The 13,569-nt window shown below is 42.3% G+C and overlaps 1 protein-coding gene across 15 annotated transcripts in view; it reads right to left on the reverse strand.

The window, feature by feature from the left end:
- DYM (dymeclin) overlaps positions 1 to 13,569 on the reverse strand; it is a 121,880-nt gene that overhangs the window by 19,860 nt on the left and 88,451 nt on the right. For 13 of the 15 annotated variants that reach the window (XM_085529306.1, XM_015887208.2, XM_015887209.2 and 10 more), the window contains one exon: positions 11,077 to 11,179. The exons of the other annotated variants lie outside the window; for them this stretch is intronic. In XM_085529306.1, the coding sequence (XP_085385432.1) occupies positions 11,077 to 11,179 (103 nt within the window). The remainder of the gene's footprint in view (positions 1 to 11,076; positions 11,180 to 13,569) is intronic. 15 annotated transcript variants of the gene reach the window in all.

Here is a 13,569-nt window from a genome sequence, read left to right on the forward strand (position 1 = left end):
ATCCCACTTAGAGGCCATAATGCAAATAGTGCAAAGTACTGGACAAAACCTGGAAGAGCTGCTTCAGCTGGAGTCTGAAGAAACACCAAGATCTACTTAACTCACTGGCTGAGCAGTATCTGCCCATCGACTTGGATTTATTTCACAATGTGGTGGCTTTTAAGAAGCTCTGAGCAGTGCCTTACCTCTCTTTCCAGTGCAGCAGGATGACCAGGTGACTGAGATACTACCCTAAAATGCATAGGATGTGTGCAAATCCTACAAGCTCTAGTAGCTTCCCTAAGTAATGAGAATACAAAGTAGGGATGCTTCCCAGAATCACCAGGTTGACATCACATGCACATAGGAAAGGAGAAACTCTCCCATCATTGTGGCACAGGCGCTCCACAAGCACGCGAAACCAGATGTTAAAGTTAAAAGGATGCTTCCCTTCACCAAAGGCTTTATTTCGGTGGCTATAAGGTCACTCAAAGCTTTCCAGCTGTTGAACAGCCATCCCTCTGGTCTAAGAGCACCTTACACAAGGAATGGGATTTGCTAAGAGTGAGCTCCAAAAAGACAGACACGGGACTGAACCTCAGCATCCCTGGTCTATTATCTGGAGAGCTGCACACTCCTATAATTAGTGATTATAGGAGAATCTGCAAAGGCTTACAAGTTTTCAAAGCAGGCGAAAAACAAGCAGAAAGCCAAGGATGAGACAATGGAGAAATGTTGGAAGGGCAGATAAGCACTGTGTGGGTTTCTTGCTCTGCGTCCGCAGTATCAGGGCACAATACCTCCATATGCAGACATGGTGCCAGGACAGATAGAAAGAAGGTCACAAAAACATCTCAATCTCAGAGAGAAAGACAGTTTATCGCCCTGCAGATTTGACCCCCTGAGCAGCTGAGCAGAGCTGAAATGCAGAACGTGGATGGCCAAAGCATCAGCACATGGACCCTGCAGGAATATTGCTTTTGGACTGCACAGGTGGCCAGAGGAAAAGCCAGATACTGATGCTGGAGAAAACAGGAAGATGAGTTTCTATCTATTAAGCAGCAGTTCCAAGTAGTGGCACTTTCCCATTGCTTATCATTGGCAAATTCAGTGTGCCATTCACATTGCAAATAATTGCAGTATTCCTTTTACACCTCTCAGGATGATGCCTCCATCAACACCCCATGCAACTTTGTGGGTCTGAACCCCTTATGGGCAGCCTGTAGCCAGCCCACTGCTCACCACCTGGCTACTTCTTCACCTCTTCTTCCTTTCATGCACTTGCTCTTTCAAATCCCAGTGCTAAAACTCTTCACATTGAAATACTTTAATTTATCCCCAGTAAATCGGGCTCCCAAGCCAATCAGAAGTTTCTAGACATTGGCCTAGAATGCTGTGTTTTCTAAGCTATTCTGTCAGCAAGCCTTCTCTACTTCCCAAGGAAAGACCAAGCACTCATACAGACCCTAAATGATGACATGGCACTGAAGTGATGGAGAGACCCAGACTGGCATTTTTCTTAGACACGGATTCAGTAAGGCAACTACAGAAGGTGTTTTATGCTAGAGAACTACAGATAGTCCTGCTTTCTAGCATCTCATCCCAGCCCAGCATCTGGGCTTTTGATTCCAAACTCCATTTTTGGGAACAACCCATCTAATCCCAGTGCTGAATTCCATGCTGAAAAGCCAAGGGTTGGCAAGCTTCCTTCTCCAGTGATTTTCAGATGCCAAAATGACAAATTATAAGGTCCTGTAAAACCTGGAAGGTAACCATCACTAGGAAAGATGGCAATGATGATATTCACACTGTAGAAAACTCAAGTTAAACCTGTGAATCTGTATTGTTCTCAAATCTCACTTGAAGTAAGGCAAAGCCTTCTTGCTGCTGAAAGGAAATATTCTCCCCGAAAATATCCTACTTCTCCTTGAAATGAAGCAGACTGGGGGACACAGTCAGTGGGCTACATGGGGATGGGTTGGGGTTGGACCTGGTAACTCTGGAAGTTTTCTCCATCCTCCATGATTCTGAGATTCTACAATTCGGTATTCCCTAGAGGTACATGAAAATACTGTTTAGCTTGACTGGTAGAACAGGAAAGGATGAGTTTCACGTGAAACCCCACCTCCACCATCTGAGGGCAGGCAGATAATTGTGATACAGGCTTTAATTAACAGAACCTGTCTATCCTGAGTGCAGTTCATGGACTTTAAAGAAGTTACTCAGATGAAAAAGTTTCTTATTCCAGCACTGCACATCCAGCACCGCTGTAAAGTGTCACCAGGAGAGCTGTTGGGAGGTTTTATGCAATAACTTCTGCTACGTGAACTGAAACTCTGACACTTCCTAATTTGTTCTTTAAACTGCACGGCAGGTCTTATGTAACATTCACATCTAGTCTCACATTTCTGCATTTAATAAGTAAGCTTTATTTAATGAACTCCCTAGACCTAAAAGCTTGCTCCTTGACAATGACTACTGACGAACCTCTTGGAAGAAAGTGATTCTCCAAGGAGGAACATCCCACATTTTTATGTTATTACCCTGTGTGTATTGAGTTGAAGTTCAGAAGCCTTATTTCTATCAGGAAGAAGATAGAAAAAAACACAACATGTTGGAAAAAGGCAGCAAAGAGCAATTAACAGCTCCAAACAGTTTTCACATTTTTCCTTCACGCTTCCCAAGCCCTCCTCTGTGCAGTACAGCAGTTACAAGAACGTAATACATGCACCAGATCCTTGCAGCCTCTTTGTTTATGCATTATCTCTGATTATATCCCATAATATCAACTATATCCTTCACCCTTGATACTATATTAGCAAGGCAGTTGTACGACTCCAAGAAATTCTGACTCTGCTTATGAGCAGAAACTTCACTGAAACTGAGGGTGGAACTGCTATGGAAAAGGCACGTAAAACTTCTGATGGTGCATACTGCACTCAGACTAAGTCACCATCAGCAAATACTTTGAAAATGTATAACAAATATATAAGAAACTGGTCATATTAAAAGAAACATGGTTAGTGGGTGTGCTGGGGATGGGCTGATGGTTGGACTTGGTGATCTTCCAACCTTAATGAGTCTACGACACTGTGTTCAATGTTTTACCACATCCAATCTTATTGTCAGAGCATTCCTCTGGACATGGGATCTGGCCCTGCATCAGTTCTGATCACACAGGAGCTGATGAGCAGTGCTCAGCTTCCTGATCACAGTCTGCAAACACACAGCAGCCACACTGAGAAATGGACCTTATAACTGAGACTGGGGAAAGCTAAAACCCACAGAACGTAATTCTAGCAGTTTATGCACACACGCACCAATTTGAAAACCAAAATATAATCAACAATGACATTTTTCAGATGCTGAAGCAAAACAATTGTAATAGAAATACAGGGGGAAAAATGCTTTGTCCAACAAAATACAGTTTCCTGAAATATTTATGAAAGCTTCTCTATTTTGGGGCAAAATGGAATTTTGTGCAGCCTGGTTTCTTATGCACAATAGAGAAAGACATAGATAAGACAAGAGACAAAGACTCGCATAATGGGAAAACCTGCAACTCTTCCTTCAGATGCCAGCTCTTGGTTTTCTCTGCAATGCATATGTCCCTGATTTCTCTACCAGTGCTGTGAATGAGCTGCTGATGGGTAATTTGAAGACTTCCCTTTAGGTTCGCTCTTGTTCTACACAAGGTGATGGTTGGGTTCTTGTTCTGTAGAATAGGTTGGTTGGTTCTTGCTCTACAGAATGGGATGGCTGGTTGTCTTATAGAATGGGATGGTTTTGTTCTATAGAATGAGAAGGTTGGGTTTTGTTCATGTTCTATAGAATAGGATGGTTTGGTTTTATCCTGTAGAACAGGGTGGTTTGGTTTTGTTCCACAGGACGGGATGGTTGGGATCCACTCTAGAGAACAGGACAGTTGGTTCTTGTCCTTAGCAAACCAATTCTTTAAGATCAAGTGTTTGGGTTATAATGCACACATGCTCAATGCAGCAGACCCTGCATGCTTTATTTCAAGAAAAACGAGGCAGAACACAGTGTTTTTGGAGATATTCAATTCTTCAGTGGCAGCCCAGAGCTCACTGCACTTTGGCTCAAGCCTAAGTATGTACATGAGTTGTAGATCCCCCCACCACGTTCCACTAACACATCTGAATGGCAATATAAAAAAATCCTACACCTCTCTGCTTTGGAGGAAAGCAGTGCAACCACATGAAGAGCAGCGGATCAGAATGCAGCCTGACTGCAGGTCACCTATCAGAGCCTTTCCTCTTTATGAACACTTCAAAAGATGTTTCCCCGAAGCAGCATGATGTTTGGTATTTCGTTGGCAGAAGGCTGATGTGGAATGACTATAAGCTATTTTCTTTTTTACATTTCTTTGCCTTTAAAAAGACAGGGAAAAAAAGTAAGCCTTTACGTCAATTAAGCAACAACAACAATGAATCAATCTCCTGCTGTTGCTTTAAAATTAAAGTTGCAGAGATAAGTGCTTGAAAGGCAGATATCATGACAGTGAATGAGAACAGGGGTCTCCCTTTAGCCCAGTGTATGCATGTGTTAATATGCAATTTAATTACAAATTTGTGCAGCTGTAACCACATACAGTCTTTAAAGTGCTGTATTTTTACCTTCCGTATCATATTAAGAATTGCTACTTCCTGTCCAACTCCTGTATTCTTTACTTCATACCAAGACCATCTTTCAACGTCATCAACTAATTCCTTTCAGAGAATTCTACTTCCCTTCACACCATCGTTTGGTCCCCTAGCAACTGAATAGTGTGACATTAAAGGTAATACTAAACCAGCCCCTCAGCTAAACAGAAGACAGATACATTTTCAGCTGATGAGATTGTGTTAAAAAAATATTGATTTTTTCATTATTATTACTTTTTAAAGCAACAATAAGCAGCCAAAAACTGAATGCTTACTCCAGATGTGTGCCCATAAAATAAGAAGAAAAGTGGATGGAAACAGGAGGTGAGACATCAAAAAGTTGTAGTGCTTCACCGGTGTCTCACATAGAAAAGGAGTAATATAAAATAATTCCAATTAGCATTTAGTACTGAACAGCCTGGAGGGGTTTGAGCAGATTTCCTTCTGTGTCCATTTCCTGCCCTTTACAAGGCTGAATATTTAAAAACAGAATTACTGGGATGTTTGTAACATATGGAAACATACTTCTGGTTTTGGAGCATTACATTTTTCAATCAAAACCTTGCTGGAGAAGCACTCAGCATTTGGTTTACAACATTGCTGAAATACATCGAAGCCACAAAAATAAATGGTGCTCTTTCCAAAAATGCTTTGGACAACCATTGCATTCAGTTTCTCTGTTGGTGGACTTTTGACAAAGCCCAGCACTACAAACCACAGCTTCTCCTGAAAAGTGCTGCTCTGCACAACCCACGCGTGTGAAGTATTTGGATTTCCCCAACTGGATGAGGCCATCCATGGGTCTGCTCCCAATGTCCCTTCCTCTGCTTTTTGGCAGCAGGAAAACCATCTGAATACCGTAACAATAATGATAAATAAAAGGTAAAGATGTTCTGAAGACTAAGAGTTACTGTTTTTCCTCCAAGCTTACCGAAATTCTCCATCACTCTGAATGGACCAAGTGTTGTCTTATACAAGAGTATTAAGTGGCATTTACAGAGAGGCTTGTGAGGTCTTTCTTTTTTAATGGTGAGATACTGGACCATACAGCTTGTGCTGCATCCTACCTCAGTCCAAATGCGGCACAAACGGATGCACAGTGGAAAATCAGCTCACAGAATTCTACTCATTCATTCCAGAGGGACCCTGGAACAGTGTTCTACCATGGAACTCCAAACAAGGAACCAAGAACATCTTTTTGCACCAGCAAAGAACAATGGATTTGCCCCCAGATCCTTCAAGCACATCATCAAAAATATACAGCAATGAAAAAAATAATAGCCGTTCCTATTAATATAAGGAAGTTTAATAGGACTGAACTTCACTATCAAGTTCAGCACAGGATTTCAAGGAAGTTTGTTCTCTCTCTTTAAGGATAACTTACTCAGCTTTTTTCTCAGGAAAGTTTCCAATTCGTTTTAAGAAAAGAACTGACAAAGAATTGAGACAGAACTGCAGGAATTTGCAATTACTCAGTACAAGTTCTTGCTTTAGATTTGGGTTCGGCTTGTGATTTCAGACTATTCTGAAATGACTATTTTTGATGGTATAAAAATAGGGGAATTAGGTAGGAGAAATACTCTTCAAACTAAATGTACTCTATTTGAAGGAAGGTATGACTAATATTTAGAAAAAGTATTTATAGCCTCTTTCTCAATAATGGAGTGGGGACAGGCATACCCAAGAATAACCTGATATGGAAAGTGTCACTTTTATCCATGAGCCACTAGTTCAGAGTGATCAAAAAGAAGGTAAGTTGGTACAAAACAGGATTGTCTTCTTGCTCAGTACAGCATAAACTGCTGGAACCCACATCCAAAAACATTACAATGGGATACTGGTTTACCCCAACAACAAGCCTAAAAACCATTTCCTTGTCCGATTGTATTTGAGGCTTTTTAAAGTAGCCAACAAAAAACATCTAAAAACATACAACAAGATGAAGCTGTTTGGTCCATTAACTAGGCATGTTAATGGGGAAGGTTTGGGCTGGATGTCAGGGGGAAGTTCTTTACTGTGACAGTGGTGAGGTGCTGGAACAGCTGCCCAGAGAGGCTGTGGATGCCCCATCCATCCCTGGAGGTGTTCAAGGCCAGGTTGGATGGGGCCCTAGGCAGCCTGGGCTGGTATTAAATGGGGAGGTTGGGGTCCCCACTACCAGCTGAATAATGCTGATTGCATCATGCTAACTCCATTGCAACTGAGCAGCTTATTTGGAAGTGGGTTTGATTTCATTTCTGTATCATTACTGAAGTTATCAGACGATCCTAGGGAAGACGTTCAATCTCTTTGCAGTAGCACACAGTTACTGGAGAGCACTTGTGGCTGCTGGTGGGATTCTGTGTTAAACTACTTCCCTAGGTAGTTAAAAAATTAATGTGTGCCATGTGCTGGACAGGCTGAAATCACTCATTCATTTAATGCCATCCTTTGTCAAACAAAGCCTGTAACATACAACACGGGACACTACGGCCTTATCCAGAATACCAAACTCTTATATGAAATGACCAGTTTGGTTAGTGCCAGAACAGGAGTTATATGGCAATGTAATGGTAGACACACACTGTGGGCAAATGTTTTTAGCCTGCAGTTATTAATATTATGCACTTCTAGAGCACTGATTTTGCTTTGGTTGCTCTACTGCATGTGCTGACTGTAAGGCTCGCCACATTCAGCTCTATGGCACTACCAGCTTACATCCACCATTATGTCAATACAACAAGAAACTGGGGATTTGTTTTGCCACATTCATAAGAGCCAATCCTGCAGCTCACAGACATGATTTGATTACTCTTCAGCAATCCCAAATCCCTAAGGCAAAAATGGAGACCTCTCTTGTACAAGTCTATTTCTTCCCAAGGACGAAAGGAAACAGGGAAACCTTTCAACATCTTTCTGTGTACAGGAAAGAGATTAGTTCAGTTTTCTGCTAAAGAACCTAAAACGAAGGATTATTTCTGAAGTACTCACAGCTTTGAAGATAATCAACTGTAATAACAAGATACGAGTTACAAAAAAATCCTTTTTCTTGAGAGCACTTTGGTAATAGTGCTTTTTAATAACCCTCTTAATGGCCGCATTAGAAGGACCCCAACTGAAGTCATTCATCCCACATAAAACAAACATTGCTTTTTCTTCCTAGCTGCGTTTTACAAGCTGCATTATTTCCAGATGACGCTGGAGGGGCCCCAGAGTTTTGAGAATTAATGCTTAAAAAGACAGCTGCTTTCTATTTGCCATGTAAATCGAGGATAAATCAAAGAGGAATCTAAATATTGGGCTTCATTTGGCCCATTACAGAGCGCTGACTGAGGATACGAAAAAGAAAAATCTCATCATATAAATGCAAAATTTACTTCTTGTTACTAATACCAGGGAATCACAGAATCATAGAATGGCCTGGGTTGAAAAGGACCACAATGACCATCTGGTTTCAACTCCCCTGCTATGTGAAGGGTTGCCAACCTCCAGACCAGGCTGCCCAGAGCCACATCCAGCCTGGCCTTGAATGCCTGCAGGGATGGGGCATCCACAGCCTCCCTGAGCAACCTGTTCCGGACATGTGCAGAACTCCAAGGCTCCATGTAACACAGCTCTGCACAGCAGGTCACGTTAACAAGGCTGGGAAGGAGCCAGGGAAGGAATCACTGCACCACCACACATTGCTACTGCAAACACAGCTTCCTGCATTCTCATTCTGCATGTTTTTCCTTTGGATTGCCAACATGCACTCATTTCTATACCCAGCTAACAAAGAATGTCACTCCAGATGGAGTTTGGGCTCCCACTGCCACAAAGCCACGGTCCCTGTTTTGTGTTAGATGATGCTGAAACAAATGCAGAAACCTAATTAAATCTACGGAGACAAATACACACCAAAGGCCCAAGGGACGATGCACGTCAAGCTATTTGAAACTAAAACTGTTCCTACCACTAACTCCTCCACATTTTTTCTTTACGTTCATGTCTTAAAAACATAAAGTTGGGAGAAACCACTGATAACACATACCAAAGTAACTTCTCTTTATATGGAAAGAAGCAACATTCCCCATCACTTTACTACCACTTCTCTTGTTAACAAAACAAATTTTGTTGACTGTGCTTTCACTGAACCTAAGAAAGCCATAAACAAAACGGAGTGGATTTTTCCTATATCTTTGTACTGGAGAATACTGGAGATACGTATGGACAGGGGAAACCTGACATAAGTGTATCCCCAAACTATAATTGTTTCTATGAAAATAAAGTTCTCAGCCTTCCTCTGGCTTCCTCCTGTACCTGAATTGTACTGCATGCAGTTAATAGGAGCTATGTGCCTTACAGGACCATGAAAGTGATCTTGCCCTTTTCTTATTAAAGCCCAGGATATCTCAGCAAGAACAAAATAAAATCCCAACACGGAATCCAGGATTCCAGGCCCTGATGTTATCTCAGTTCTCAGCTCCTTCACTCTTCATGTTCCTTACGACATTCTTGCAGTACAATAAATGCAAACAAACAACTGTTCTTACAGACAACATAAACACGGGCTTTCAGAAGCAGAACGTCCTTCAGCAAATGACATCTTGCTGTCACTGTTATTTAGACAACTGACTGTGCCTCAGACTGAGCTGCAATGTGAGCAATTTGGGAAAAAAGACACGCACAGGAACATGCATTCTTTCCCCAAAATACAGGTTGTAAACTGCCATGATTTTATTATCCCCTAAAACCATCATTCTCTTTGCTGTCTTTCTCCTCCCCTCCCTCTCTACATCATAAAAAGGAGAAAGGGAGTTCTTCCTCAGCAGTGCTCCACAAAGCTTTCAGCTGTATCCACCTGTGAGGAGATGGGCTGATGGTTGGACTAGATGTTCTTAGTGGTCTTTTCTAATGATTCCATGAGTCTATGAAGTCAGTGTTAAAAGTGTCTGCCCTATTCTCGAGGCATCTGGACGGGTTGGTTGACCAGAAGCCCACAGTGTCTCTGAGTGTGGTGACCTCAGAGTGCTCTGTGACACTGCACAGAATGAAGTGAACCTGGACACGCAGCTATTAAAGCCATCGCCTCTACCGGCACAGCCTCCCTTTGCCTGGAAGCCCACATCTTTTCAGGACAGATCAATGAAGTGCCATAAGACCAAAGGAGGAGTCTGAATGCGCAGTAGTGTAATTGCTTAAGGTGGAAGCTGGCAGGAAACGGAGGTTAATCACCTCTGAGCAATGCAGCCCCAGAGCCTTATCAATCCCAGCAATCAGAAACACTGAACGCATCCCAGATATGTGACTCCTCACAGCTGTGGCCCTACATCATCATGTCCTCCTCAAGTTACCCAAAGGCTCTGGGGCATTCCCATGCTCATGCTGATGCAGACGGAAGAGCTTTAAGCAGCGTGGGTCACCTTGCAGAACAAACAGCAGCAGCATCCCCTGCCCCAAACACAGAGCAGTGGGGGGTCTTGCTGAGACCAAAGCTGCTGATAAACAGAGGGTCAACTCCTGGGAGAGAAACCACAGCCCTGCAATCAGAAGTGCTGCAAGGAGCTCTGTGTCAAATAAGGCATCATCAGGCAGACAAAATACACTGATCTGCTCCCTGAATGACAGAATGCCTCCAGTTTTCATGGTAGCATCAGCAGTAGCAACCAGAAGACACAGATCAAGAAACCTGGGTAGCTGAATTCACGTTATCAAACTATTACATCAGATTACCTTTGCTGGTACTCATGTGCTAGAGCACTATGACACCTCATGTATCAAAGAGCCACGTCCTAGAATACGCATTAACACCCAAAATAAAACAGCTGTTGGATTTTCAATCTCAAAAATTGGGAGCAGCTGATAGATCAGGACAACTTTCTTAGACATTATTACAGAGAAGCTTCAAAGGAGTACAAACCAAAGGCACTCAAATAGCACAAAAACATATTATTTGAATCCGTGGAAGAACCCTCCTTCTGCTGAAGGCAGAGGTTTTCCAAAAGCCTGTGCAATGAAATCACAGAATTCTTGCCTATCTGTGGGCACTGTCTTAGCAAGCTGAAAGGAGTGCTGAATGCACGCGGCATCCAGAACATACTGATGTGGCCCACAGCAGCAGTATCAATCAGAGGCTCACTGGGAATTGTTTTCAACCATTTTCAGGTATTTCAACACACTGTAGATGCCAAAGCCTTGTTCTTCAAAATGTTTCTAACCGCATGATTTAAACCCCCTGTGATACAAATGGCTTGAAAGCTGCACACTGACAAGGTGTCTCCCAGCTCTCAGGAGCTGTGGTTTTGTTTTGCCATTTGTGTCATTTTTTTTCAGACATTACATCACTTATGCAGGTTCTTGTGTGTTGGAGTTGGTGGTTACTGAGCTGTCACACGTTCTGATAAATCTTTGCAGGTTTAGGGATGCACCTCTTGTATTTTGGAGCATCATCTACAACATGAAGCTCAAAACTTACATAGTCAGGAAGTGGAGAGTCACTGGAATCAAGTGAACCTCTCAGGGACTGTGTGGCTTGTTCCAGCACTTTGTTGTGCTTTTTAGACAGCAGAGAAAATAAACTGGAGGAGAGAAAAAACAAAGAAACAAACATTGAGGTAAATTCACAATAATGGTCTGAAATAGACACAGCAATTAGCAAAGATGCTCTACTACGTGCACCAACCTGAATGTGAAGATTTTTTAAATGCAATGTTTAATAATTACATGTATGTGTCTATATAGACACATCTGAGCTAAGTAGCAGCAGAATTTGAATTGGAGATATTCTATAAAATAAATGATACGAAGATCATTGTATGTTCAAAGCTAAGTCCTTTAGCATCAAACTTCAATGGTACACACGTAATTTCAGTTCATAACCAGGGTGGATTTGTTAAAATCTATTTTTAAAGCACAGCATCACACATAATGTATTTTTTTTCCTTAACAACCTTGAGTGTTTTTTAGTTCAATAACCTGATTGCTCAGGATAAGAAGAATCCCAGTACGTGTCAAAGCCTTGGTTATTTGGAGGCTGAGATTTTGTATTTTACTAATACATTTTGTTTCAAGTTAATGTCAGCTCAAGTCCAGGAACAAAGCACAGAATTACACTAGCTTTATAAATAACCTGTGTGAAATCAGAGGTCCACGTTCACACAGACAAATAAACGTTTTTTTCATGTATTTTGAAAAAAATAACCAGCCACAGCAATGGCTTTTTTCTGAATTCCACTTGCTTGACAAAATAAGCAATCTCAAGCCACTGAGATGGACTTTCACTGTGAGACACCATAAGGCAGAACTGAATAGTCAGAATCAAAGGTGAGCACTCAGGACCGCATCAGCCTCTCCCAGGATGACTCTATTGGTTCTCTGAGGGTAAGAAAACTGTTTCAATGGAAATAAAAAGAGCCACCAACAACATTCACTTGTGCCCAAAAGCACATTGCTCCTTGGGGTTGGTGACGTTGCTCTTGGGACACAGAAGACTCTGTGCTCACCAGATCCAGTTAGAAAGGATTCAAGTCAGTTTAATAAATAAATAAGTGTCAAAATACTGCCCCAGTGTTATACTCTTGATAGCCAATGCCTGTTGGAACAGGAGGACAACTTCAGTGCTCTCAGAAAGCTTTTCCACCTAAGGAAACGATGGGCAGGATTTGAGGAAGCCCTTTGTCTTCAACTTCAAATACAACACTGATGTCAAGTCCCTTGCAGCCTTAGATAGGAGATACTGATAGCAGATATCAGTGCTTGTTCTCCCTCCTTGCTAGCCAAGAGTTTCAGGAGAAAGCTTTTCCAGCACTTCTCAGAGCTGCAAGGAATTACTTGGCTTCTGAAGCCCAGATCTTCTATCCTGAGGGGCAGTTCAATAAATTCCACCATTTCTTGATGCCTTTTCAGTCAGATACTTCTTAGAGCAGAATAATAGCTTACACTGCAGCACTTAAGACATCTCACTAACCCCCACAAGAGCCCTCTGGGGTGCCACGCCATCCCCAAGGTTCAGACAACATCTCCTAGGGCCAGGAACAGCCAACACTGAGACCAGTGACGTTGGTGCTGGACCCCCGCTGGGATGGCGATAAGCTTGGCTGGACTGATAGGGAAGGAATGCCCAGTGAGATTAAAGAACAATTGCAATCCTTGTAAGGGTTGAGAAACATTTGGTGTTATTAGGATAATGAGTTTATTTGACGTCGTGAACATTGGAATCCTAGTTTTTCCTTCATGCTGTCTAAGAAGGCCTTCACCAGAGGAATCAATCAAATGATGGAAGCCTAGAATGATGAATTCCTGGAATAACAGAATCCTAGAATGGTTGAGTTGGAATACCTGGGACAAAAGTCAGCCCTCCACTAACTCACAGCTATCAGCCAAAAACACCAACTACTCATTAAAGAGGGAAGAAGCAATAACTTCATAAATGCAGAAATAACTCATCAACAGGATTTCCATCTTCCCCCCTCCTGTACTCAGCCATTGCATTCACGCACTGAAATGCTTGCTCCAATCATCATCTGGATCTGCAGCTCTGTCCCTGCCCTGCACAGCAGTGCTGCTTTTAGGATCACTGGTAGTTCTGAAGGCTCAGATTTCAGAGATGCTGCCATCAGCACCATCTAGTGCTGTGGAGATGGAACAATCAGTTCAAGGAAACCTGGTGATGCTTACTGGGGATGCAGCAAGGTTAAACCTGGGGTCTGTCTGCCCCAGAAGTTTATTCCACGAAGAGGAAGAAGACAGAATTAGGTGAAATAGGATGTCCAGCAAGTAGCATTTTTCATCAAAATGAATGAAGCATTTTGGCTTTGCAGGCAATGCAAATATAAAACAAAAGCAGCAGTGAGGGGGTGAGCTCTGCTATACATTGTCTTTAGCTCTGGGGTTTCTCCTTGCCAAGTTTTGCTTTCCTGACACAGCTCATTGCCTTTGCAGCTGTGCTGAAGCACTTCTTTGTGGGATC

The sequence above is a fragment of the Coturnix japonica genome, chromosome Z, assembly GCF_054131305.1.
Source record: "Coturnix japonica strain WE chromosome Z, WE-NBRP24, whole genome shotgun sequence".
Classification (NCBI taxonomy): Eukaryota; Metazoa; Chordata; class Aves; order Galliformes; family Phasianidae; genus Coturnix; species Coturnix japonica.